The sequence below is a fragment of the Hippopotamus amphibius genome, chromosome 7, assembly GCF_030028045.1.
Source record: "Hippopotamus amphibius kiboko isolate mHipAmp2 chromosome 7, mHipAmp2.hap2, whole genome shotgun sequence".
NCBI classification, from domain to species: Eukaryota; Metazoa; Chordata; class Mammalia; order Artiodactyla; family Hippopotamidae; genus Hippopotamus; species Hippopotamus amphibius.
In genome coordinates this window covers 110,387,901-110,410,856 of record NC_080192.1, presented here as the reverse complement: position 1 = coordinate 110,410,856, position 22,956 = coordinate 110,387,901, and the positions used below count along the sequence as shown (strand labels likewise).

General features: G+C 57.3%; 1 protein-coding gene across 3 annotated transcripts in view; it reads left to right on the top strand.

The window, feature by feature from the left end:
• Nucleotides 1-22,956, top strand: part of TTC7A (tetratricopeptide repeat domain 7A) — a 122,709-nt gene that overhangs the window by 51,210 nt on the left and 48,543 nt on the right. For all 3 annotated transcript variants that reach the window (XM_057740788.1, XM_057740789.1, XM_057740790.1), the window contains 7 exons: nt 952-1,030; nt 1,838-1,995; nt 2,635-2,698; nt 12,138-12,275; nt 14,059-14,142; nt 17,973-18,077; nt 22,820-22,937. In XM_057740788.1, the coding sequence (XP_057596771.1) occupies nt 952-1,030; nt 1,838-1,995; nt 2,635-2,698; nt 12,138-12,275; nt 14,059-14,142; nt 17,973-18,077; nt 22,820-22,937 (746 nt within the window). The remainder of the gene's footprint in view (nt 1-951; nt 1,031-1,837; nt 1,996-2,634; nt 2,699-12,137; nt 12,276-14,058; nt 14,143-17,972; nt 18,078-22,819; nt 22,938-22,956) is intronic.

Below are 22,956 nucleotides of genomic sequence, written 5' to 3'. Positions count from 1 at the left end.
GACATAGGGAACTGCGGACAGTTGTTCAGAAAGGATGTGAGTGGTGGGAGATGAGATGGGAGAGAGGCAAGGGGCAGACCCGACAGCCCTGGGACGCTGTGCTGAGGGCCAAGGCTGGATTCTGTAAGCCTGGGGGCGCTGACAAAAGGCCAGCGTGGGGAGGAACAAGATGACTTTTGCATGTTAGCTAGAGCCCTCAGGGGGCAGTGGGAGCAGTTTTTCAAACTCAGGCCACACCCAGCAGTGGGTTGCAAGATCTGTTTACTGGGCTGCCACCAGCGTTTTTAAAATGGGGAAGTAGCGTAGAAAATATCAGAGTGGATTGCATTTCGTGTAGTAGAGACAGGTAATATACCAAGAAACTTACTTCAGTTTTATGTAAGCAATGCGTGCATATATACAGGGTTGCAATGTCACGTGTATTTCTTACTATGGATCACACTTTAAAAAGCTTGAAAACGACCTAACGGCACAGAGGGCTGACTGGAGGGGGTGTGACCAGCTGTCACTGTCATCTAGGCCCCAGGTGATACAGGCCACTCTAGGGCCCTGGTGGTAGAGACTGAGAAATGAGGATGGATTCCAGTGTAGACCTGTGTGGCAGGTGAAGATGGAGAATTTGAGGTTGACTCAAGTCAGAAAGTCTGACACCTGCCCAAAGCTCTTTGGCCAAGATAACATCTTGTTTCAGATACTCTCTTTCTGGTGGTAAACTGGGGGCCTGGGTTTCTGGATGGCTACGGGGGAGAAGAATCCTTTGTATTCTTTGATCACTGATGTCCTGGGCCTCTAGGAGCCTGGTGTTACAACACTGACCTTTCATACCAAGTATTGGATGTTTTCAAATAACACTCAAACGGGCAGCCTCCTCCTAGTGTCTTCAGGTTTGATGAGGATGTCTTTGTGGGAACCAGGCTGGTAACGACCCTGCGTCTGCTGTCTTCCCACTAGGAACATCGTGAAAGGCATGAGAGAACTCCGGGAGGTCCTACGCACTGTGGAGACCAAAGCGACTCAGAACTTCAAAGTGGTAATGGAAGAGGCACCAGGGTTGGGTGCTGGCTGTGGCTGGTTTATTCAGGGGTTGATTCCAGGGGGAGGCAGCAGAAGTCCTAGCAGGCACTCCTGAATCAGAGGTGACCGTGTGTCGAGTGTGTGCTTCTCCTCTCCCTGTGTGCTCATGGCAGACGTTGCTAGTCAGCGTTCTTTCCCTCCACATCTGGGACACACCCTCAGCATCCTTCTCATCACAGCACTGCACATAGCCCCTCACGTTAGAGCAATGCTGAAACCTCCTGTCATCCCATGCTAGCAAGGTGGCGTGCTAATTTTTAGGGATTTGTTTATAATATTAGTAAATAACCTTGGCTCGCTTTCCTGTCCCAGTTCAGGCCTGTCTTCTTAGGCTTTTATTCACCCCTAATCACAGCCACAGCTGCTTCTCACGCTAGACTTTTCGGTCAAATATCAGAAGGGTATCTGGTGGAGAGAGCTGCTTGTGCCGGGGCTTTATGCTCTGCAAGGGCCTGTGGATGCTCAGAGCCGTGCTGGGCTCCGTGGGGCCAGGAAGAGGGGGAAATGTACCTCTTGTCTAGGAGAAGAGAGAGGACAAAAGGTGAAGTTGGAGCCATCAAAGGGCAACAGAAGGGGTGGGGCAGCTCAGTGCTGGAGACACAGAGAAGCGAGGGGGCTCCTTGGGGGAGGAATGGTGGGCCTCCTGGAGGGACAGCACATTGCAAGCGGGTAGATTTGGCTGGGCGGTGGGTGCAGGGCACGGCAGGCCGCAGCGGGGCAGAGCCAGCACGTGCCTGCATCTGAGTTCTGCCGTCTCTGCCAGGTGGCGGCCAAGCACCTGGCAGGGGTCCTGCTACACTCCCTGAGCGAGGAGTGCTACTGGAGCCCCCTGTCTCACCCGCTGCCCGAGTTCATGAGCAAGGAGGAGAATTCCTTCATCATGCAGGCCCTGCGGAAACCTCACCTCTACGAAGGAGACAAGTAAGCCCTGCCTGCTTCTGGGGACCTCCCCAGGCTCCGGCTACTGTACCGAGGGCTTGGTCCCCACTGGCAGCCTCTCTCTCTGTCCCATGCTCTCCTGCAGCCACTGCCCAGCTCCCTGCCAGGCAGGCTCTTCAGAATTAGCAGGAACCAAATAGACTAGAGAAGGCAGGTCTCAGGCTGCAGATTGATGGGGGGCTGGTGGGGGCGGGAGGGGGGGTGTCCTATAAGGCATCCAAAGGCCAAACAAATTATCTGGGGAGTACCTGCCTTCCTAATAGTCTCCGTGCACCCTCTGTCTTGTTTGTGCCGATAATTGAAGGTGGGGTCTGTGAGCTGCTTTCTTGCTCCTCTCTGCTGCTGGCCCCAGCCGCTTCGTGCAGTGCTGGGGTCTGGAAGGGGCCTCCCCCTCCAGAGCATCGCAGTATTTCCAGTCCTTGCCCACCACAGCCTTTCAGATCCATGACTCAGGGGCATGATAAAGAGCTGCAGGTGGGATCCGGTGCCTGTGAATTATGCAGGAGAAGGTCATCTTACCAGGGCTGGTGCTGACTCCAGGGCAGAAGGGCCGGTGTGGCCGGCCAGCTGTGCCCTTCGTGAGGGCCGTGCTGGAGCCAGGCTGCCATTTGTGTCTTCCAGCCTCTACTGCCCGAAGGATAACATTGAGGAAGCCCTGCTGCTGCTGCTCATCAGTGAGTCCATGGTAAGTTCCGGGGCCTCTGCTCCACGGGGCTCGGGCACAGGCCGCTGGGTCCAGGCCGAGCTCAGCCCCCGGGGATGTCCCTGAAGCAGGCTTCTTGGATCTGCGCCCCCCCCTCAGGGGGTGTGGCTCGCTGATGGGATTTAGGTGTGGTGTACAAGGCTGCCTTCCGGGGCCTGGGTCGTGCCCTCTGCCCCCAAATGAGTAGGGACCGCGAGCTGACAAGTTCCCACCTCCTGCTTCGGGAATTACAAAAGATATCATCAGCAAGTCAGCGGAATGTTGCACGAACAGCTCTGTGCTGGGTCTGTGAGGATGGAAGGGAGCGGGAGGAACGTGTGCTTTCACAGCAGAAGGCCTGGATTCAGGTTCTGGCCCTGCTGCTCAGTAGCCGAGGGCCCTGGGCAGATCACCTGAGCTCTGTGCGCCTCAGCGTCTCCCCTGTAAGGTGATGGTAACTCACAGAGGTGAGGTGCCTGGACAAGGAGTTCACTCATCCATGCCACTCGTAATGCAGAGAATCGTCGGCTTTGTGCCAGGCCCTGTTCTTGACGCCAGAGAAGCAGCAGTAAACAAAACGGAGAAAACTCCTGCCCTCGTGGAGCTTCCATTCTAGGGGGAGGCGGGCAGTCAGTGAATTAACCACTCAGCTGTCTAGGGTTGCATGTCTGAGCGCTGTGGAAGAATGAGGCAGAGGGGCAAGGTGTGCTGGATGGAGCACACATGAAATGCTCTCTAGGTTTTTTTCCCAAGACCCACTCCTCCCGCCCTGGGCAAACACACTTGCTCACCCACACGCGTGCGCTGTGGAGGCTCCGCGAGGGGGAGAGGTCTGTTGGGTGGTCCGGGAGGTGGTGAGATGAAGGATGGGTGGTCCGAGGGGGCTGGAGGAAGGGTGAGCAGGAGCAGCAAAACCCGGTGCCCTCTGGCTGAGGGGCCCCGCAGAGATTATGAGCTGGGGACCCCGGGGTTGAGAACTAGGTTTTTTAAAATGATGCATCTGAGGGCAGTGTGTGAAAGTGGAGTTTAAGAAACTGGGTCCCCAAACAGCCAGAAACAAATGTCCCTTTGGACACCTGGGACTGTGAGATGCCAGGTTTGTTTAGAGAACTCTGGTCTGGGGCTCACCTCTTGGCTCAGCAGGTCACCCAGCGAGTGTACAGGGGGAGGGGCGCTGGAGTGAAGGGCGAGAGAGGGTATCCTTCCCCGGCTAGGCGGGATCCTTTCGGATCTGAGGGTTCCTGGGAAGGGGCATGAATATTTGGATCCCAAGGGCAAACGGACCAGGATGTGGCCCTGAGAGGTTTGAACGGTACACGCTCGTGTCGGGGGTAGGTGGTTGCTGCTGGGTGGGGACATCCAGCTGGTTAGGCTGACACGGAGGTAGAGGTGCCAGGTCTGATGTTCATGGGAGAACAGTGCGCTTCCCACAGGCGGAACCCCAGTTTTTCATCCTGGAACCTCAGCCATAGACCAGTACCCTCTTCCTGCTCCCCACATGCGCCTCGGCCATCCCAGCACCTACACCATCAGGTGAGACTGCACAGAGCTCACCTGTCTCAGGAAACACAGGTCATTATTGTCACCTTCCTGTGCTGAGGGTTACAGTGTTGTCCGCAGGTGGGAAGTAAAAAAGGTGAAAATGGGAACATTTCTTAGGTCCTTTCTCTGCCAGGTTCCAAGCTGACTGTCTCATCTAGGTAGGCATTGTGGTGAGTGGTTTGAAAAATAACAGTTTCATATGGTTCAATCTAATATTAATATGTTCCCATCTTACAGATGAGAAAAGTAAGGTCCAGGACGAGTACGTGTCTTCGTCAGGATCACACACTAATTATCCTTGCAGCCATGATTCACATCATGTCTGTGACTCACCTACTGCTGTGAGTCTTGATTTTCTCATCTGTGAGAGGGCCAAGGGGGTAACTTTGAGGATCAAGTGAGACAGGGCTTGGAGAGGGCTTTGTAAACAGGGACTTGGTTGTCTGTGTGAGAATGGTCAGCGGTTTTCTCCCTGGCAGGGATAGAGGCTGGGCTCTGTCTCCCCAAGCATTTTGTGTGGCCATTGCTTGATCTGGGTGCCCAGAACCAGAGTCCAGATGCCTTTCCATAGAAGTTATTCCCCCCAAACCCTCAAGCCGCCGTGTATCTCAAGGTAGAGAATGGCCTTCTACTAAAAGGTGGCCCACACTTGGAGCCAAGGTGGTTTCCCTCCAAGCAGCTCTCTCCCATTTGCAAGGTGTTGTGTGGCCCGCTGGCCTACACAGGCGACTCCGGGGGTCCAGGTCGGCTGGCCAGGCGGGTGTCGTGGGAGTTGCCTGTGGCGTGTGCGGCAGAGGAAGTGCTCAGATGCTGTGTGCGCTGTCGCTGGGAGGGGGCACCCTTCCAGGGCTGGCTGGCTGGTTTCCTGCTGCTCGCACCCAGCCTGTCACACACCCAGAAGCCTCAGGTATTTGGGGGAGGACATTGGTGATGCATGTACCTTTGATGTCTCATTTGAGGGCTTTCCACCTGGGATCTGGATCTGGCCACTGTGGCTCCCGGCGGTTTCTCAGAGTGACCAGACCACGTCTAATTTCTCACATGCCCTTGTTTTGCCCCCTCCTTCCCCGCAGCTCACATTCCCCGTCAGGTGTGGGCACCACTGCCAGCCTCTGTCCACTGCTCTGACTCTTCAGTGGACTCCTGAGGCTCAGCCTCCACGTACCAGTGGGGTTTCCTCGGATCCCTTTCACGCGGGCTGGGCTTAGTTGCAGATGATAGAACCCTATAGAAGCAGGCGGCTGCCTTGGCTGCTCCTTGGGTTCTCCTAATCCCTGCAGAATTCATTATGCTACAGTAACAGCTGTTCCAGCACAACCAGCCCAGGAGGCATAGCTCTCCACCTCCAGGGTGGCCAGAGCAGCTGCTCCAGGAAAGGGTGTTTGCAGCCGTGTGTCCTGAGCACGCCAGCCCCTGTTTTGTGATTTGGAACTCAGTCCTCTGCACCTACGTGGGGGTCTGGGTGTGGGGTCGGTACTTGAGTATGGTTTTTGTTGTGGGCTGAGTGTGATCAGAATGAATAGGGGAGCCCTTGTCTTTCAAGTGGTGAATAGAAACCTTATAAATGCTTTCACAGAAATGCCAGGGACATGAGTTAGAACTGGCTAAAGGAGATTTGTGTTTTGGACTCAGTTTTGAGTTTGGGGGACCAAAAGGGCATTTAAAAACGCCCACTCACCTTCCCATCCAGCCACCCAGCCGCCCGCTCTGTCCATCCATCCAGTCTTGTCTGAGCAGCAGCAACGTGCTGGGCTGCGCTCAGCACTGGAGAGAGAATGGTGAAGAGTTAAATCACAGTCCTCGTTCCAGACGTCCTCGTCCCAGACGTCCTCCTACCCGGTGGAGCATGCGCTCAGCACTGGAGAGAGAATGGTGAAGCGTTAAATCACAGTCCTCGTCCCAGAGGTCCTCCTACCCGGTGGAGCATGCGTCTAGGGACAAGGGGGAAGTCCTGGTCCCCAAATCAGAAGGAATTCTCTCAGTTTGCTGACCTCAAATGCATATTCTAGTTTGTGAAAGAACCATGTGTCAAAATCAGTCTGATTTTCTCAGTTGGGTAACCAGGAGGTACAGGACTCTGCCATTTCTAAAATCTTGATCTAAGGCATAAAAATATGTGTTATAGCAAACTGAATCCTCAAGCCCCTGTTTCATTCAGCTGGGGGAGAAGTTGCTCCTGGTGTCAGACTCTTGGGAACTGAAAGGACACAAAGGCTTGGGTTGAGTGAGGGCCGGTAGGTGGGTAAGCCCCTGGGGCTTGGGACCCTGCAGGATAACAAACTAAGTGCCATCCATGCCCAGTGTCAGGCATCCAGCCATTTGAATCTTGAATTGGCAGTTCACAACCTGTGTAGCCTGGGCAAGTCTCTTACCTCCCTGATCCTCTATTTTCTCATCTGTAAAATGGGGCTAATAAGGTCTTTCTTGCAGGGATTGGGTGGATGAAGTAAGGAAATAAAGGTGCCTGGTACACTGTGGATGGTCAAAATATGTATTCGTTTTATCCTGATAAATACCTGATTCTGACTCAGTAATTTTAGGAAACATTTAGGTTCAGGTCTGGTTGGGAGAAAAATTGGTTTGAGGATACTGTTTGGTTTAAAAATTTAAAAAAGTGCTTCCTGGGCTTGATTCCATTTGGAACTCAGCAGATGAGTGCAGATTGTTCCAGCTTCTGGCACCTGGTTTGCTCTAACACGAGGCCCTGCTGTCTTGCAGGCTGCAAGGGGAAAGGGTCTGTTAACGCTGCCAGCTCAGAACCCTCGGAGCCGGGGAGGTAGGGAGAGCCTCGCGTCCTCGGTGGCCGGAAGATTTCTGCTACAGGAGCCTGATGCGCAGGAGCATGGGGGCTGGCGGGGGCCTGGCCAGCGTCGCTGTGTAGATGAGACATGGCACAGAGCGCGTTATTTCTTGGTGCTGTGGACTGGCGGCTCCAGAGCCAGGGGTGATGGTGTCTGCCGGTGGCGGACAACGGCACGAGCGGAGCATGACGGCATCCTCCAGGGAGGGGCAGGCGCCAGGCACGGAGGCCACTGGGAGACTCCTTTCTGGGGTGATGGTTACGAGGGGTGAGCAGCAGGCCCTGAGGCTGGGTCCCTGGCCGGCAGAGAGGCTGTCCCTGAGAACAGGGCTGACGTGGTCCAAGGAGCTTGTTCCCTGCAGAGAGGCAGCACCTGAGGCCTGACTGAGAAAGCCCAGCCTGTGTTTTACTTTGGTGTTTCCCTAAGCAGAGCCACCCAGGGCCTCTGATGGCGTGGATGGGGCTGGTGGATACCTCCTCGGAGGTACGTGGAAGCAGGGGAAGAGCCAGGAGTGAAGCCAGAATGTCTGGGTTCTAATCTGGGTCCTAAACCCAAATCTGTATGCCCTGAGAAGTCTCTCTGGTCCTCAGTTTCCTCATGTATAAAATAAGACGAGGGCGGGAGATGGTCGTTGTAAGCGTCATGAGATACTGCTTACAGAGTGCTCCGTAAGTTAGTTCCCTTTCCTTCTCCTACCCCGCTTGTGTCCAGGATCAGAGAGGAAAGACAGGGCTGGGCAAAGTGAGCGTGAGTCCTGTCTGCGGTCCTGTGGGCAGCCGAGGGTGGGGACCAGGACTGGCACAGGAGGCCCAGGAGGCAGCAGGCGCTCAGGGCACCGGACGCCATCCTGGACTGGCTGTCAGATGGGCAGCCTTAATTCCCTGGGGACCTCACACAGATTTTGCACCCTCTGGGGCTCAGGGTCCCCATCTGCAAAGGGGGCATCAGCAGTTTCATCCTGCCCCCCCGTAAGGTTACTGTGAGGCCAGCTGAGATCATGGCAGTGATCATTCAATGCCTAAAATGCGTGGCACCCACATGAGGGATGGCTGTTTGAACAAGAGCCGCCTTGTCTGAGGTGTCACATGGGCCGGCCCCCCCGGGGGAGTGGAGATGCCTTGTGGGCGTTTTCTTAAGGCCCCATATTTGCTTCGTGGATATGTGTCCAAAGATCACAAGTGGGTCACACTGGATGATGGGGTGGTGGTGGGGATGAGCATGTGTCTTTGGCTTTTCCTCTTCTGAGCTGCTGGAGGCCTGGGGTGAACATCCCTTAGTCTGGGGAGACTGCCCCGGCAGGACGGCAGAGCGTCCAAGGCTAGGAGCTGGGGCAGTTTCTGAGCCCTATCTGGGATTAAATTCATGGATTAAACAAGAGCAGGGCATCCCCAGAGGTGGGGGGGTGGGGGAGTGGCTAGGGGTTTTGCGGAGGGAAACAGAAGAGAAGAGCCTGCCATTGTTCCGAAAGGAGTACGGTGGTGAGGAGAACATTTAGTTTCCGTATAATTCATGTCTGCCACTGCATCTGATTTGGAGGATTTCCCTGTGAGGACAGTTAAGTGATGGAAGGGAAAGAGTGTGACTGGGACTAGTTCAAGGCAGGCTGCTGAAGGAGCTGCAAGCAGCATGTGGCCTGAGGGAGGTGAGCCCAGCGAAGGAGGAAGTAGGAGAGTTGGGGTGTCCTGGGCGGGGACTTGAAGCCCCCAGAGGGTCTAAGTCCCTGTGCACTGAGGCCTGCTCTGGCTCCTGAGCTGCACGTGAACCCCTACTCTGTCACCAGCCCCTGTGGCTTCCTTTTTTCTGCCCCAGTTCTCCCCACCCCACCCTGTTCCCATGGTTACGTATACACGCTGCCCTGCAAGCACTGGAGCATTTCACCACAGCCCTGCCCCAAAACCATAGCAACTGCTTGGCAAACTTCTGCTTTTGGCTTTCCTTTGGGGACCCTGCTTCCCTCTTGGCACAGGTGCCAAGTCCTGAGGACCCCCAAGAAGATGCGGATCCCCAGGCAGGGGAGATGCTGTTGTGATCCCCTCGTCTGTTCCTGTCCTTCTGACCTAATGCTTGCCCAGAGCTGGAAACCCACGCCTCCCTCCCACCAGGCACACACGTTCAGAGACATTGTGCTCTTAAAGGTCAAGGTCTAGGGCAACAGGAGGAAGTTTCCACACCAGGCCCAGAAATCTTTCTCTTTTGAATGTCACTTGAAAGTGCTGTGTGTGGGGCTGTGCTGGGGCCAGGAGGCTAGAGATGAGTGAGATGCATCCCTGCCCCAAGAAACGATGAGCCAGTGGGGCCTGCAGGGGCCCGGCTGTGTGTCCAGGGCTGGGAGAGGACGAGGGGGGCCCAGACTTGCCTGGTGAGAGAAGTCAGGGACAGTGGCAGAAGGAAGGGATCCATGAATTGAGTTGGAGGAGCCAGAAGGCATTCACATTGACAGGGAACAAAGATGGGCCTTGGTGAGGAGAGGGAGCTGCAGGGAAGGACTTGGGAGCTAGTGGAAGGAAAGTGGGCAGGTGGGCAGGGCCTCATGACAGCCCCAGAGTTAGGGTCTGGCGGGGGCTGCTCCTGGAGGACAGGCCGACCAGAGCCCACTGTTCAGCGTCCCCTGCGTGAGACTAGTCTGCCTGGGCAGGTCCCCGATCCTGGATGAGCCCTGAAGGAGGGCCACCCCTGCAGGCAGCCCGCCCTGCCCCCTTTCCATCAGGACCTCTCTCTGCCCCCGCCGAGTTCTAGGTCAGCTCCCAGCCGTGGTGCACACGATGTGCTGCTGCCGTGTCCAGTTGCCACGTCCCCTCCCTGAGGGCAGGGTCTGTGTCTCCCATCCTCTCATCCTCTAAGCTCCTGCCCTTCACCCCACCCCCAGTGCTGCCTGGTGGGGGCCGCCTCTGCGAGACCCACCCTGGGCGGTCAGAGATGGGGAGTTGCTGGAGGTGGCAGAGTGGGGAGGTCCATGGCCAAGCGCAGCAAGTTTTGTGTTCTTCAGTGAAATAGCTCCTGCCAAGACTCTCCTTAGAATTTCTTCTCTCTTCCTGTTGGTGCCTGTGTAGGTGGATTTCACCAGGAAGGAGGGGGATTTCTCTGGCACTTTCACTCCCCATTCCTCTCCCTTAACCCTTTGGCACCTGACCGGCTCTTGTTTACCAGGCTGGCACCAGTGCTCAGCCTTTCTGGGGATCTCCTGCCATCCTCGACACCTTCTCCTGGGGCCGGTCCATGCCCGTCGGGGCGGTAGGCAGCCCTTGCCTATCGTGCCTGGGGGGCAGTCCTCAGGACCTCTGGCCACTGGCCTGCCTTACTGAAATGCCCCCATGGGTGAGTCACGCACTTGGGTCTTACAGGCATTTTGGCTTCTAGAAGCCTCTATGGGGATGCACTTCAGGCCTGCACAGTAGGACACGTCCAGAGCCTACAGTCCAGAGGCTGTTGAGCTTCTGCCTTTGCAGCCATCACTCTTGGCAGCCTCAGCCCCTGACCTGGAGGAGGGGATAGTAGTCCTGCCCGGAAAGAGGTTGTGAGGGCCACCTGTGGATGCACTGTTTGAACCTGACCAGCGGGATCTGGGTTTTAAGGGTCAGCAGGTCCCTTTTATCAAGGCTAAGTCCTTGGATCTGAGGTCCTTTATAGGGAAGTAGAGGAGGGCGAGTCCCAGCTCATGGAAGGGGGTTGAGCCCCTTCTGCAGAGGGAGGGGGATGCTGGGAATAGACTCCTTTGGCAGAGGGGAGAAGAGGCAGGAGAGGGGAGGATGCTGGGAGCAGCTAGCGGGGGGCTTCTGGCCAGAACCCAGCTTTGCTTCAGCTGAGGCACAGCTCAGAGTGAGTGTGGGGGCGCGGGGAGAGGCAGGGGGGACCCAGAGCATCCCGAGCCTGGCCCCGCCCTGCAAGGGATCCCCGTGACTCCTGTTTAGCTGCTTCTGAGCCTGAGTGCTGTCCCCAGGGTGTGAGTATACAAGAGGGGGTGGGACCACAGGCCACAGAACAAGAGGGTCCCCAGTTTCTCGTGGGGAGAGTTCAGGCTTGGCGATACAGAGCTCCCCCCTTCAGGTTGTACAGGATCACCCACTCCTGAAGCACGTTTTCCCTCGCCCCTCCCCTCCACGAGTAGCCCCTGGCAACTTTGAAGTTAGCGCAGAGACCTTGTGTTGTGGGGAGGTTTGGGGGCAAGGACAGAGGAGAGTTCTGTAGTTGGAAGGAGCCAGGGATAGGATCTGGGCTGGATGCAGGGGTGTTGGGAAGGAGGTATGGGGAGTCCTTATCAGAGGACTTGGGGGGCCTGCAGAGGAAGAGGGCACAGGGGCCACAGCCCAAACTCCCATCCTGTGAGTCAAGCTGCAGAGCCACCCACCTGATCTAGTCAGTTCCGGACATCACCTGGAGCTCTTTCTGTGAGTGGACGATTACAAACACGCAAGGAGCTGTCCCCCGGAACAGCCGGCCTGCATCCTCAGCAATGCCAGGGTCCTGGAGACAGAGCAGGGCTGCTGGACTCTTCGGTGAAAGGAGGCACGAGAGGCACGGCATCTGCATGCGAGGCATGCTCCTGGATTGGATCCTGGCGTGAGGGCTCTACCAGAAAGGCCGTCAATGGGACAGGCGGTGAAATCTGAATGTGAGCTGATGTGAGAGGATAGAGATAATGCTGTTCCCTTTCCCGAATCTGGCGTTTCTGTTGTGGTTATAGTAAGAATGTCCTCTTCTGTGCAGGGGTGAAGGGCCATGTTGCCTTAACTGACGGCGGCTACTGCTACTACTACTATTATTATCAGAGACAAGGCCAGTGTGGTCAGTGTTAGCAATTGGGTTTACTACTGTGGTACTGTTCTTGCGAGTTTTCTGTAGGTTTGACAGTTTGCAGAATAAAACACGGAAAATCAGGAGCGTGGTCCTCAGGACTGCTGTCTGACCCCCACCTGGGCTGTGGGTGGAGGGTCTGCTCTCCGTCGCGGGGGTGGGGAAAGGCTCTGGCTGGTTCTGGGAGTGTGGCCTGGGTCGGCAGCGAAAGGGTGGCGGTCACTGGGCCTCAGAGGCAGGGGCCCTGTGAGGATAGGCACCTGCTTACTTTCTGTCCTTGCTCTTCCTTAAAGTGTGTCTCCCCACAGGCTACTCGGGATGTGGTGCTGAGCCGGGCACCGGAGCAGGAGGAGGACCGGGCAGTGAGCCTGCAGAACGCCGCGGCCATCTACGACCTCCTGAGCGTCACGCTGGGCAGGAGGGGGCAGTACGTCATGCTGTCCGAGGTGCAGCCTCCTCCGCGGTCCCTCCCCCGCCTCCCCCAAGGGGTACAGCTCTGTGCTTGGGAGACCCAGCGGGGGACGGTCTTATGTCCAGTGCTGAGAGGGCTGCCCTTCCCTAGCACGGTGTTTTTGTTTGTTTGTTTCACAAATGTTTTCATGTGTTTTTTCTTTTGAGAGCACAAGAGGAAACTTATCCACCCCTCATTTTCCCCCAGAGGTGATGCTGTGTTTCGTGACTGCCTTTCCTGGCAGGGTTCTGAGCTGGGTGTGGTCCAGAGCTTGGATCCCCAGCCCTGACCCCAGCTGGATAGAGCACCCCCCTTGTACTGGGCAAACCTTGCTGGGGCAGTGCTCCCTGGGCTGGGCCCGGGGGTGGTCCCTCCGGGATGTGGGGACCAGGCACGGAGCTGCCCCTCTCTCCTGCCCCCCACCCACGGTGTGAGTGGCATGCGCACATTTTTGAGCTTTCAGATGCAGGCTGGGCTCGAGGGTGGCTCCGGGGCCCCTGGCCCCTTGCACAGGGGGCCCTCTCGGCAGCAGATGGGCTCCACGTGTTTGGGAGGGCTCCCGAGAGGACGGGTGGTCACGCCTGCTGAGGCCTCGCTCACACTGAGGCACCATGAGAGGTGCTTCCAGAAGATACTTTCTTTAATGTGGGGGGATAAGTGGTCTCTCAGGTTCACCAGTGAGGAGGGTGAGGCCCAGAGAGGTGGGTTTCTGCCCAGGGTGGTGTATGGGGTGCAGTCGGGCCCGCACGGGGGGACCCAGGCCACTGAGCTCTGCAGGTACCTGCCGTGTGGCCTGATACCCCCCACCTCTGTCCCTCACCTGCCTGACCACGGCCGCACAGTGAATCCTGGCCTCCCTTGCTGGCTTCTGCCCCTTTTACCTGGAACCACTTCTGTTGGTGACTGTCAGATCTCATAGGCAGCCTCTGACTTGGGTTGGCCCAGGATTGGACAGGCCAGGGAGCAGATGGTTTTTCTTGGTGGTCTTAGAGAAGAGCAGAATGAAGCCTGTGCACTTGGGCGGCATTCTATGCACGGGCTTTGGTGTCAGTAAGTCTGCCACTTACTGGCCCTGTGATTCTGGCAAGTCATTCAAGCCTCAGCTTCTTCATCTGTGAAATGGGGATAATTAGAGAACTGGCCTCACTGGGTTGTTGGGAAGAGTAAATGAGTTAATACACATAGAAAGCTGAGAATAGTACCAGGCATGATAATAATTGTCAGCTGTTTTTTAAAAAAATTGTTTATTTTGGCTATGCTGGGTCTTTATTGTGGCGTGTGGGCTGCTCTAGCTGCAGCACACAAGCTCTGGGGCACAGGGGCTCAGTAGTTGCTGCACGCAGGCTTAGTTGTGGTATGTGGAGTCTTAGTTCTCCAACCAGGAATAGAACCTGGGCCCCCTGCATTGGGAGCACGGAGTCTTACCCACTGGACCACCAAGGAAGTCCCTCAGCTATTATTCTCATTGGATGTTTACATTTTGAAAGCACTTTCACAAATCTCATTTCATTTGTTTTTCACCATTGCCCTTGGGAGGTGTTCACATGGTATGGAGGTAGGAACTGAGGGCCAGAGAGGGTGAGAAACTTGCACAAGGTCACACAGCATGCCAGTGGCAGAGACAGATTACCCCTGGAGTTTTCTGACTGGAACCAAGTACGAACTCTGGCAGCCTCCAACAGGAAGCAACTTGGACAGTGATTCCCTGGAAGGGTATGGGGTGGGCTGGGGTGGGAAGACCCTTAGAGGGGAAGTACTGACCATCTCCCTCTCCCCAGTGCCTGGAGCGAGCCATGAAGTTTGCATTTGGAGAATTTCACCTTTGGTACCAAGTGGCCCTCTCCATGGTGGCTTGTGGGAAGGTAAGGCCCCACACGTGCTGGAGGTTGCACACTCACCCTTGGGGGAGGGGGGTGGTCTGCTCTCCTCTAGTCCCTCCCAGAGGTGGGCGGAGGGCGGCGCAGTGGTTCTGAAATACTGTCCAGCAGCTGTTTAATCTCCAGGGACTGAGGGGCATGAAGGGTCGCACACAGACCCCTGTGTGAATCTGGTGTCTGCCTGTGAGTTACGGCTGTGCCCCTGTGCAGGTGTGAGCCTGTGGCTGCTTTTCTGAGTATATGTGCATGCCTGGGGCATCGTAGCATTTCCGCCTGTGAGTTGGTTGGTGTGACTGCCTGAGACAGGCATGGACATGAGTTCCAGGCGAGGGGAACGTTGTTCTACTTGGGCTGCAGCTCTCTTCCTGCCCAGGAGCATGGAGTCAGGAAAGGACCTTCCCCCAAATCCGGAACTCACCCAGGAGGGAGCAGAGCACCCTCTCCTTCCCCTGAGGGAGTGTGGAGGGAGTGCTGCAAGGTGGACGTTGCTGGGGGTGGTCAGGAGGAGCTCTGCCCAGGGCAGGGCTGACCTTATCCCGGTTTCCAGAGCTGCGCTGGCTCTCCACCCCCCACGCCCTGTCCCAGCACCCACTGGCTTTCCCTCCCATGAGAATCACACTTACATAAGCCTCTATTCTCAGCAGTGACATGGAAGGAAAACCTTTCCGGAGCTGGGTGCTGAGGGTGTTGGGGCTGAGGGTGCTACGAACGCAGGAAGCAAGGAGACATGAGCTCACAGATTGTTCCCAGAGCTATAAACACCCAGAGCCCATTTGTGGGGCTGAGGGAATTCCTCCCCCGCTTCCCCCACAGTCTGTGCCACCTGCCATTTCTAGCCCCGTTGCCGTCTCTGAGGAGGGCCCTCCTGGGCTTGCCAGCACCTCCTCCGTGCATGGAGGGTGTGCTGGCCAGGTCCTGGCGGGGAAGGGGAAGAAGGGCAGGTGCTGCAGCCTGACAGGTGGGAAGGGGCTGGAGAGGTACAGCCGAGAATCGAGTGGGAGCCGTCTCCGTACCCCCATTACCTTGCCAGGCATTTGTCTTCCCAAACCTCTTCCCCTTCCCCGATCACCTTGGCCAGAGCATCCTGAAGTCGTGACACGATGTACCTGGCTCTGCACTCAGTAGGGTCTTGTCGAGGCTCAGAGTGCAGAACATAGAGAGGGTGAGGTGTTGGAGGGTGGGGGGCTGGCGAGGTGCGGGAGCTGGTATGGAAGCTGGGCAGACAGCTCACAGTGGCATGTGACAGCTTCTTCCTGCCTCCAGGAAACAGAAGGAGCCTCCAGTCCTATAATAGTGAGTATGGTCCAAGAGAAGAGGTCCAGGGCCACGTTCTCACCCTTCTGTGGGTCATGGACCCCTTTGAGATGCTGAGGAAAGCTGGGGACCCTTCCTCAGAAGAATGTGCTGCACTCAGAATATATGGGGGTCCTCCTGGAAGCCCCCCAGTCTCAGGAGAAAGTGTCAAATTAGCCTGGGAGCTACAGGATCTTCATCTTCCCTACCGAGAGGAGCCAGGCTCAGAGAGGTCCAGATGCAGCCTGGCACACCCCAAGATCCAGAGAGCTGGTGGCCTGGCCTGGCTCCTTCCCAGACCAGCAGGGTGCACACAAGAATGGCCTTACAGACAGGAAGTTGGGGTGATCAGTAAGTTCCTCATGCGTGAGGCCCCACAGGCTGGGTTACACCTATCCCTGCATTCAGTGCAGCAAGAAATTGTTCTGGAAGCACACTCTCCACCCCCACTACTCAGGAACGCTGCACACCCAATCAGTCTGTCTGGTTGGCTCAGGCAGCCCTTAGAAGAGTGGCCAGACCTCGCCTTTGCCAAGAGCCTAAGGTGGGAATCAAGGTTCTGTACCTGCAATTGTGCGCAGAAGGTGAGGCTGGGCGGATGTAAATATATCTGGCACCTCTACCTGCAGGAGGAGAGGACGCGTTCCATGGTGTGATTTAGGTCGCGTCTTCTCTTGGTCTCCCCAGCAATCACAGTGGCTGCGTTGCTAGGTAACCAGAACGACAAAAAAAGAAAAAGAGAGCCGGCAGCTCCAACTGTGGAGTCCTCAGATGGCTCCTTAAATAGCAGTGTTTTGTGGTCTGGGTGGGGTGGGACGTGGAGGGTCAGGGTTAGAGAAGCCTGTGTTTCAAGGATGCGGAGGTCAGCAGCCAGGGAGGGGCAGGCCTGCTGGGGTTTGTGGGCAGACCGTGCCCGGGGGGCTGGGCGTGGCCTTCGCGGGAGAGGGTCTCAGGAGAGCGGGATGGCCGGGCCGCTCTTACAAAGCCCCTCACTGGCCTCCCTCGCCCCGGCCCGGGCTGAGTGCTCCCCTCCCCCACAGTCTTCCAGCCTCCCAGCGGGTCGTATGCTGACACCCTCTTGGTCTCACACCCTCTTCTTTCAGGAGAGAGCAGTGTGGGAGGGATTTGTCCTCTCTCCCCAGCCTTTCTGTGAGCACCTGACAGGCAAGAGCCATGGCCTCTTCCCCTCCCTGCGGTGACCCCACAGCAACCCCCAGTCCCGTCCTTGGGATTGGGAAAAGCTCTCCTTTCTCATGGGGGAGAGGAAAGGGAGCTAGAGAAAGGCTGGGGTCCAGAGTGGACGCAGACCACGGAGGCCCCAGGTCTACATCAGCCAGTCTCCACACTGTGCTGTGGACGGGACCGTCCTCCAGACCCGCCACGTCCCTGGCGGGGCCTCTGCAGGGGCCGGGGCGGGTGAGAGCTCACGAACGGTGGGGCGCTTGGCCCAGCTTGTGGGAATCGTAGCTACACACACTTGCCCGTGGGTGTGGGTGGGTGTGGGTGGGTGTGGGTGTGTGTCCAGCAGGGAGAGAGAGGCCTCCTCTCTGGTCACGGTGGTCACACAGAGGCAGGATGGGTCGGTGGTTACAAGCGTAGAGCCAGACTGCTCAAACCCCAGCTCAGCCACGTAATGGGCAGTGTGGCTTCAGACACACTATTTAACTTCTCTGCATTTCAGTTTCCTCATCTGTCAACCTACCTCATAGGAGAGTTGTGCAAAGTAAATGACTTAATATTTATAAAGCAGTTAGAACAGGGGTCGGCAGACTTCCTGTGAAGCATCAGTGAGGGAACATTTTTGACTCTACAGGCCAAAGAGTCTCCGTGGGAGCGACTCCACTCTTCCTTTGCATCACAAAAGCCGCCATAGGCAATGCCCACATGAACGGGCGTGGCCAAGTTCCAATAAAACTTTACTTACAAAAGCAGGCAGAGGGCCCGATGTGGCCTGTGGGCCTGGGTTTTGCAGACCCTCTGCGCTTGGACATCTTCAGCACGTCTAGTGTGGCCCCACCTCCATGGCTTCTCTCCTGCTTCTTCTCTGCCGGCTTCTATGCTGCCCCCACCACCCGCCCTGCCTCCCGTCCCCGTGTGGGTTTATCCTCATCTTATCGCTTAAAACGGAGGGTGTTGAACTCAGAGGTTTGAGAGAGTTTGTTCCATCTCTAAGATGTCTGTGGTTCACATTTGAATTCCCTTTGAAGAGCGGGCTGCTGACCTCTGCATCCTTGAAACACAGGCTTCTCGAATCCTGACCCTCCACATCCCACCTCCACCCAGACCGCAAAACACTGGTATTTCCCTCTGTTATCACCTTACCTCTTGTCACATCACCTCTGGGCAAGGGTCACAGCCTCCATTTTCCAGATGAGGAAACGGAGACCCAGGAGGGAACTTGCTCCCACGGGGGAGGAAGGGGGTACAGCACGAGGGCTGGCTGTTTGGGAGCTGCCCGCACCGTAGGCGTGAGGCACCCAGTCTGCTGCAGATGACCGTGTCACCCACCCTTTGTTCTGCAGTCGTCCTATGCTGTGTCGCTGCTGCGGGAGTGCGTGAGGCTGCGGCCGTCGGACCCCACGGTGCCCCTGATGGCTGCCAAGGTCTGCATAGGCTCCCTGCACTGGGTGAGTGAGCTGTGGGCGCAGAGCCAGGTCTGCTTCCTGCGGGGGGGTGGCGACAAGTGGGCGTGAGGTGGCCGTGCGTGTGAGGGGTCGGGGACCGTGCGGAAGCCGCGAGGCCGATGGGCCTGTCCAAAAGGGGGTTAGAGAATGGCTTCTGGGAAACCTCCAGCCTCCCTCCCCCAGCTCAGGATGGTATCAGGTTTGTGGTTCAGCCTTGAATGTCTCCAGGGAGCCACATGTGGAGTCAAAAGTCAGGGTGCCCCTAGCTGCCCAGCCATGGGGAAGATGAGCAGGACCTTGGAGTCACCTGGGCCAAGCCACCATTTAGAGTCAGAGCCAGCTCTGGCCTGACGGGCAGGCAGCCTCTCTGTCGACCGCCTGCGTCCTCTGGGCTGCAGCCCCCGGGCCCTGCCTGTGCTCAGCTGCCTGCTTGCTAGGCTGCTGCGGCGGCTGCGCTGAAGATGCGCTCAAGGCGCTCCCTCCCCAGCAGCAACTTTACTGGAGAAGGTCAGGGCGGGGACTGGGGAAAGAGCCCCTGGCCTCCCCTAGGCTGCCACGCCCTGCCTGCAGGCCTGGGGGCGGGGCCTCTGCATGGGTCTCCTCTGACAGGGAGCTGGCTTGCTGACACTCCTGGCTTCCTCAGGTCCACATCAGCCTCCTGATATCAGGGGCGGTCCTGTTCCCACCCTCCTGAGTGACACAGAGCAGCGCAGCACCTCTCCCACAGGCTGGCTGTCAGCCCCGCCCACGTCTCCTCTCTTCAGGCTGAATAAGCCTAGTGCCTTCACTGGCCCAGCGTCTCCCAAAGGGGGAGCTTCTCCCATACATGGTCTCCCCTTCCTGACGTCCTGACACCCCAGCCTACCCTCGCTGTTGGGTGCCCCGCTTGCTGCACGTGAGCAGGGGCCAGGCTCCAGGTGCCTGTGGCAGGCACTTCAGAATTAGCCGCCTCTCCAACGCCCCCAGTCCTGGGAAGGGAGATGAGTTCTAACTCTTCCCGCCAAGTATCCTGAGGACCCTCTCCAAGGAACCCCTGCCTTACCACCCAGCAGGCCTCATCCCCTCTCTGCTGCAGGAACTGACTCCCCCACACGATTGGGGGTGAGGAGGAAACAGCACCTTTCCCTCCGTTCCTTCGTCCTCGGGTCCCCATGTACGATGTGTACGCATGGCCCTGCTTTGGCCCCAAGTGACTGTGGATGATGGAGGGGAAAGCCCCAGGCTTTATGATGTTCTTCTATAAGACTGATCTGTAATAGGCGCGAGGCATTTGGAAGAGGCAGTGTGACGGGGCGGGTAAGAGGTTCACTGTTCCTCACATGTGGCGTAAATGACAAAGTATGGACAGGGCTGGACGGGTCAGGGAGGCTTCCAGGAGGAGGAGGAGGCCTTGGACTGGGCTTGGAGGTGGGCCAGTGGCAGGCCCTTCCATCACGGCTTGCTTTCCTCAGCCCCGTGGTTAGTGGGGAAACTCCTTGTCCCCAAGTGCTTTTAGGGAGACTGTTAGCATCTTACACCCTGAGGGTGGGGTGCTGTCGGGCTGTGGGTGGTACGCGGTTGCCAGCAGAGTGGGGACCTAGGCTGAGCGCGTGCAGCAGCGGGTGGCTGTGGGAGCTGGAGGATGCAGAGGGTGGGCTCGCTGACCCCTAGCTCGCACCCCCGCGTGTTCCCAGGGCTCCTGGGGGGGGGCCTCAAGCCCATCCCTGGGCTGAAGCCCAAATATCCGCCTCTCCGAGGGTGGGGAGGGGAGGGCATCTGTGCTCCCAAGGGCTGCCGGCTCGGAGGTGGCTGTGGGTCCACCCAGCCAACGGCTGCCCTTGCCAGGAAGCCCTAAACTTAGGTCTGCCCGCCGCGGAGGAGCTGTTTCCCTCAGCAGCATAATTACAGTAATTATGTGCATTCAGATTACATGGTAATAAAATTAGGATCCAATCAGTCCAAATTGAAATCAGATGAGTTAGGAGCAAAGTAATCCATGACAACATAAATAGAAAAGCCCTAAAGGAAACGTAAACTTGCAGACTTGACATCAGAGTTGAGGAGGCGGGAGAGTTGTTTAACCTCAGCTGAGAAGCTCATTTGGGCTTGGGGGCTGGTTTGAGCCAGGATTTAAATCAGGCACAGGCTAGAGCGTGGTCCTGCTGGAGGGCTGGGGGGTGGGCTCCTGGCCGCCTTCCCCGCGCTGGAACCTCACCTCCTGTTCCTCCCTACCTGCCTTGGACACTTAGCATGAGGCATTGCGTTTCTTGTTGCATGTGTGTTTCGTGAAGGCGGGAACTCTCTCTCCTCTTTCTTTTTTTCTTTTTCCAGCTCTTTATTGGAGTGTAACGGCTTTACATCTCTGCTCTTTCTTGAAACCCCAGCCCAGAGTTAATGCCTGGTGCTTATCGGGTGGATCCTCCTTGCTAATAAGCACAGTCACTTGGCAAGGAATTCTGCCTTGTATGGTACTTGCCTTTTCATCTAAACGGGCAGCTTCTTCACTTACTGTTTCTCACACCCTCAGCCCTTCTCCCCCACAAAGAACCCTGCACGTAGTAGGTGTTCAGAAATATCTTATGGAATGACACCTGCCCCAGCTGGCCAGGAGGACAGGTGTGGGAAGTCTACATCTGGTTCACGGTTCTCCAGGCTCCCTGGGTTGGCACTGGGCCCAGAGCAGGCTGTGGGTGGCCAAGGGCAACCTGTTCTCCTAAGGGGTCAGGGGAATGGTGGCCTAGCACTCTGTGTCCTCAAGGCCGCAAGCAGGAAGAATGGGTCTGACAGGTGGCAGAGGGGTGCTGGTGCTTGTGACAGGGCGCAGATCCTGAAAGGCGTCTCATGCCACCTCCGTCTCCTGCCTTCACAGCTGCTCTGGCTCACGTCAGCCCCCAGAAGGCTCAGCCATTGCCCAGCCAAGCCCCATGAGCAGGGGCCCAAGATCTGGCTGGGAGTGGACAGCTTGCCCCCAGGTTGCAGGAAGGGAGGCTGAAACTGGAACATTGGGAAACGAGTTGTGCTGGGTGAGAGCGGACTAGGTGGCCGTGTGCCCAGAGGTGGAGCACCCACTGTCCCCGCGTCCCGTCCTTATGCCCAGAGCCAGTGTAGGATGCTCCAGGCTGGGTCTGGGCCCGAGAGCAAGGTTGCGCCTGGGTGAGGGTGGGTGAGGAGAGCCTGGGCAGAGGTACCTGCCTGGGCCCGTGCTGGCTGCTCATCTTTGGTCTGTGGTGCTGTCCCTCAGCCTCATCCCCTAAGGGGGTGGGGTGGGTGGTGGAAAGAATGCAGGCTTTGGAGGCTGAGAGGATAGGCTTCAAATCCCTGCCCTCCCACTTAGTAGCTGTGTGACTTTGGGTGAATAATGTACCCTCTCTGTGCCTCATCAGTAACCTGGAAACCACCACATCCACCGTTACAGGGTGGCTGTGACTAGCAGAGCCGAGCAGGGTCCCTGCTTAGCCTGTGGGAGGTACCTGGTAAATGGCAGCCATCCCTGTGACAGCCCCTTTAAAATAGCAGACTCTCAGAAAGGATGCGCCTTTCTCCTCCTACACTGCTTTATCCCCTCTGTTCAGTGGGTTCTCCGCTCTGTCAGCCTTTTCCTTGCACATAGCTTATCACGCTGTGCCCATGGTGAACTCAGCCCAACTCGCCTCTCCATGGTGAATGGCCTGTATCTCAGGGTCCCCTCATACTCCAGAGAGGGAGAGTCCGCCCGTGCCCCCAGCTGTGGCCAGTGGTCAGGCCGTAAGAGGCACAGAGCTGCCCCTCTCCTGCCGGGTGGGGTGGGTGTGGGCAGGGATGGGAGCAGGGTGGGAGCACACTAGCTTGGGTGCCAGAACCCAGCTTAACTTTGTGAGCCCCTCCAAGAGGGGGAAGGGAGACATCCCACACAAGGGGGCCCTGACGTCTGGGTGGCCGTGGGGCTGTGAGTGTTAATCGTTCGGCATCTTGCTGAGGGCGGTACCAATTGTTCTTGGGGACCCTGACACACCAGGCACATGGGCAGATGACATTCCTGGGTTGGGTAGGAGGGAGGGGGCCTCTGAGACACCTGTGTGCCCTGAATGGGCACAACTGAGGCCCCCAGCTATCCTCTGCCTCCCAACAGGCCTGCCCACTGTGGGTGCCCCCGAGGGCTGCCTTGTGTGCCCCTCTCTTCGTGTCACATGTTGTGTGTGATGTGTGCACATGTGACCTGTGCCATTTGGTCCCTTTCCAACTGGAGCAGTCCCTCCTGCTCCCAGGACAAAAGCAGCCCCAGGCCTTTTTCCCCTGAAAAGTTAGAGCTCCCAATATCAGGGAGCGAGCTCACAGCCAGAACCAGCGTGGCAGCCTGCCCACTCTGCAGGGTTGGCAGTGCCCTGGAGGCCCAGTCCCCGAGTCCTGCCTGCCGCCTGCTCCCGGCTTCCCTCTCTCTGCTGAGCAGGGCAAGGACAGATACAGGGGCTGAGTAAGGAGAGGATCTGGCACAGACTGGCCTGCACCTGGGTCCAGGCTCTCAGCAGAGCAGCTGTCAGGGAGCTGGGATCCCTGGAACAAGGGATGCTTTCCCTGTAAGAGGTAGCATCCTGTGACCTTGAACACAAGGCCTCTGGATGGGGGAAGAGGTCCAGGTTGCCGCTGGTGGAAGAAACAGCTTTCCTTCCATTCAGGCCTCGGAAAGGCCTGGTCTCCCTGGACAGAACGAGGAATTGCGGTTCTGAGGGTCCCGGGCTGGTGACTGAATAGCCACTCTCCCCAGTGACCTTTGCCTCTCCTCTTTGCAGCTGGAGGAGGCAGAGCGCTTTGCCATGATGGTGATCCAGCTCGGGGAGGAAGCTGGGGAGTTCCTCTCCAAGGGCTACCTGGCAATGGGTCTCACCTACAGCCTGCAGGCCACCGACGGTGAGTGCTGGGGCCTGGG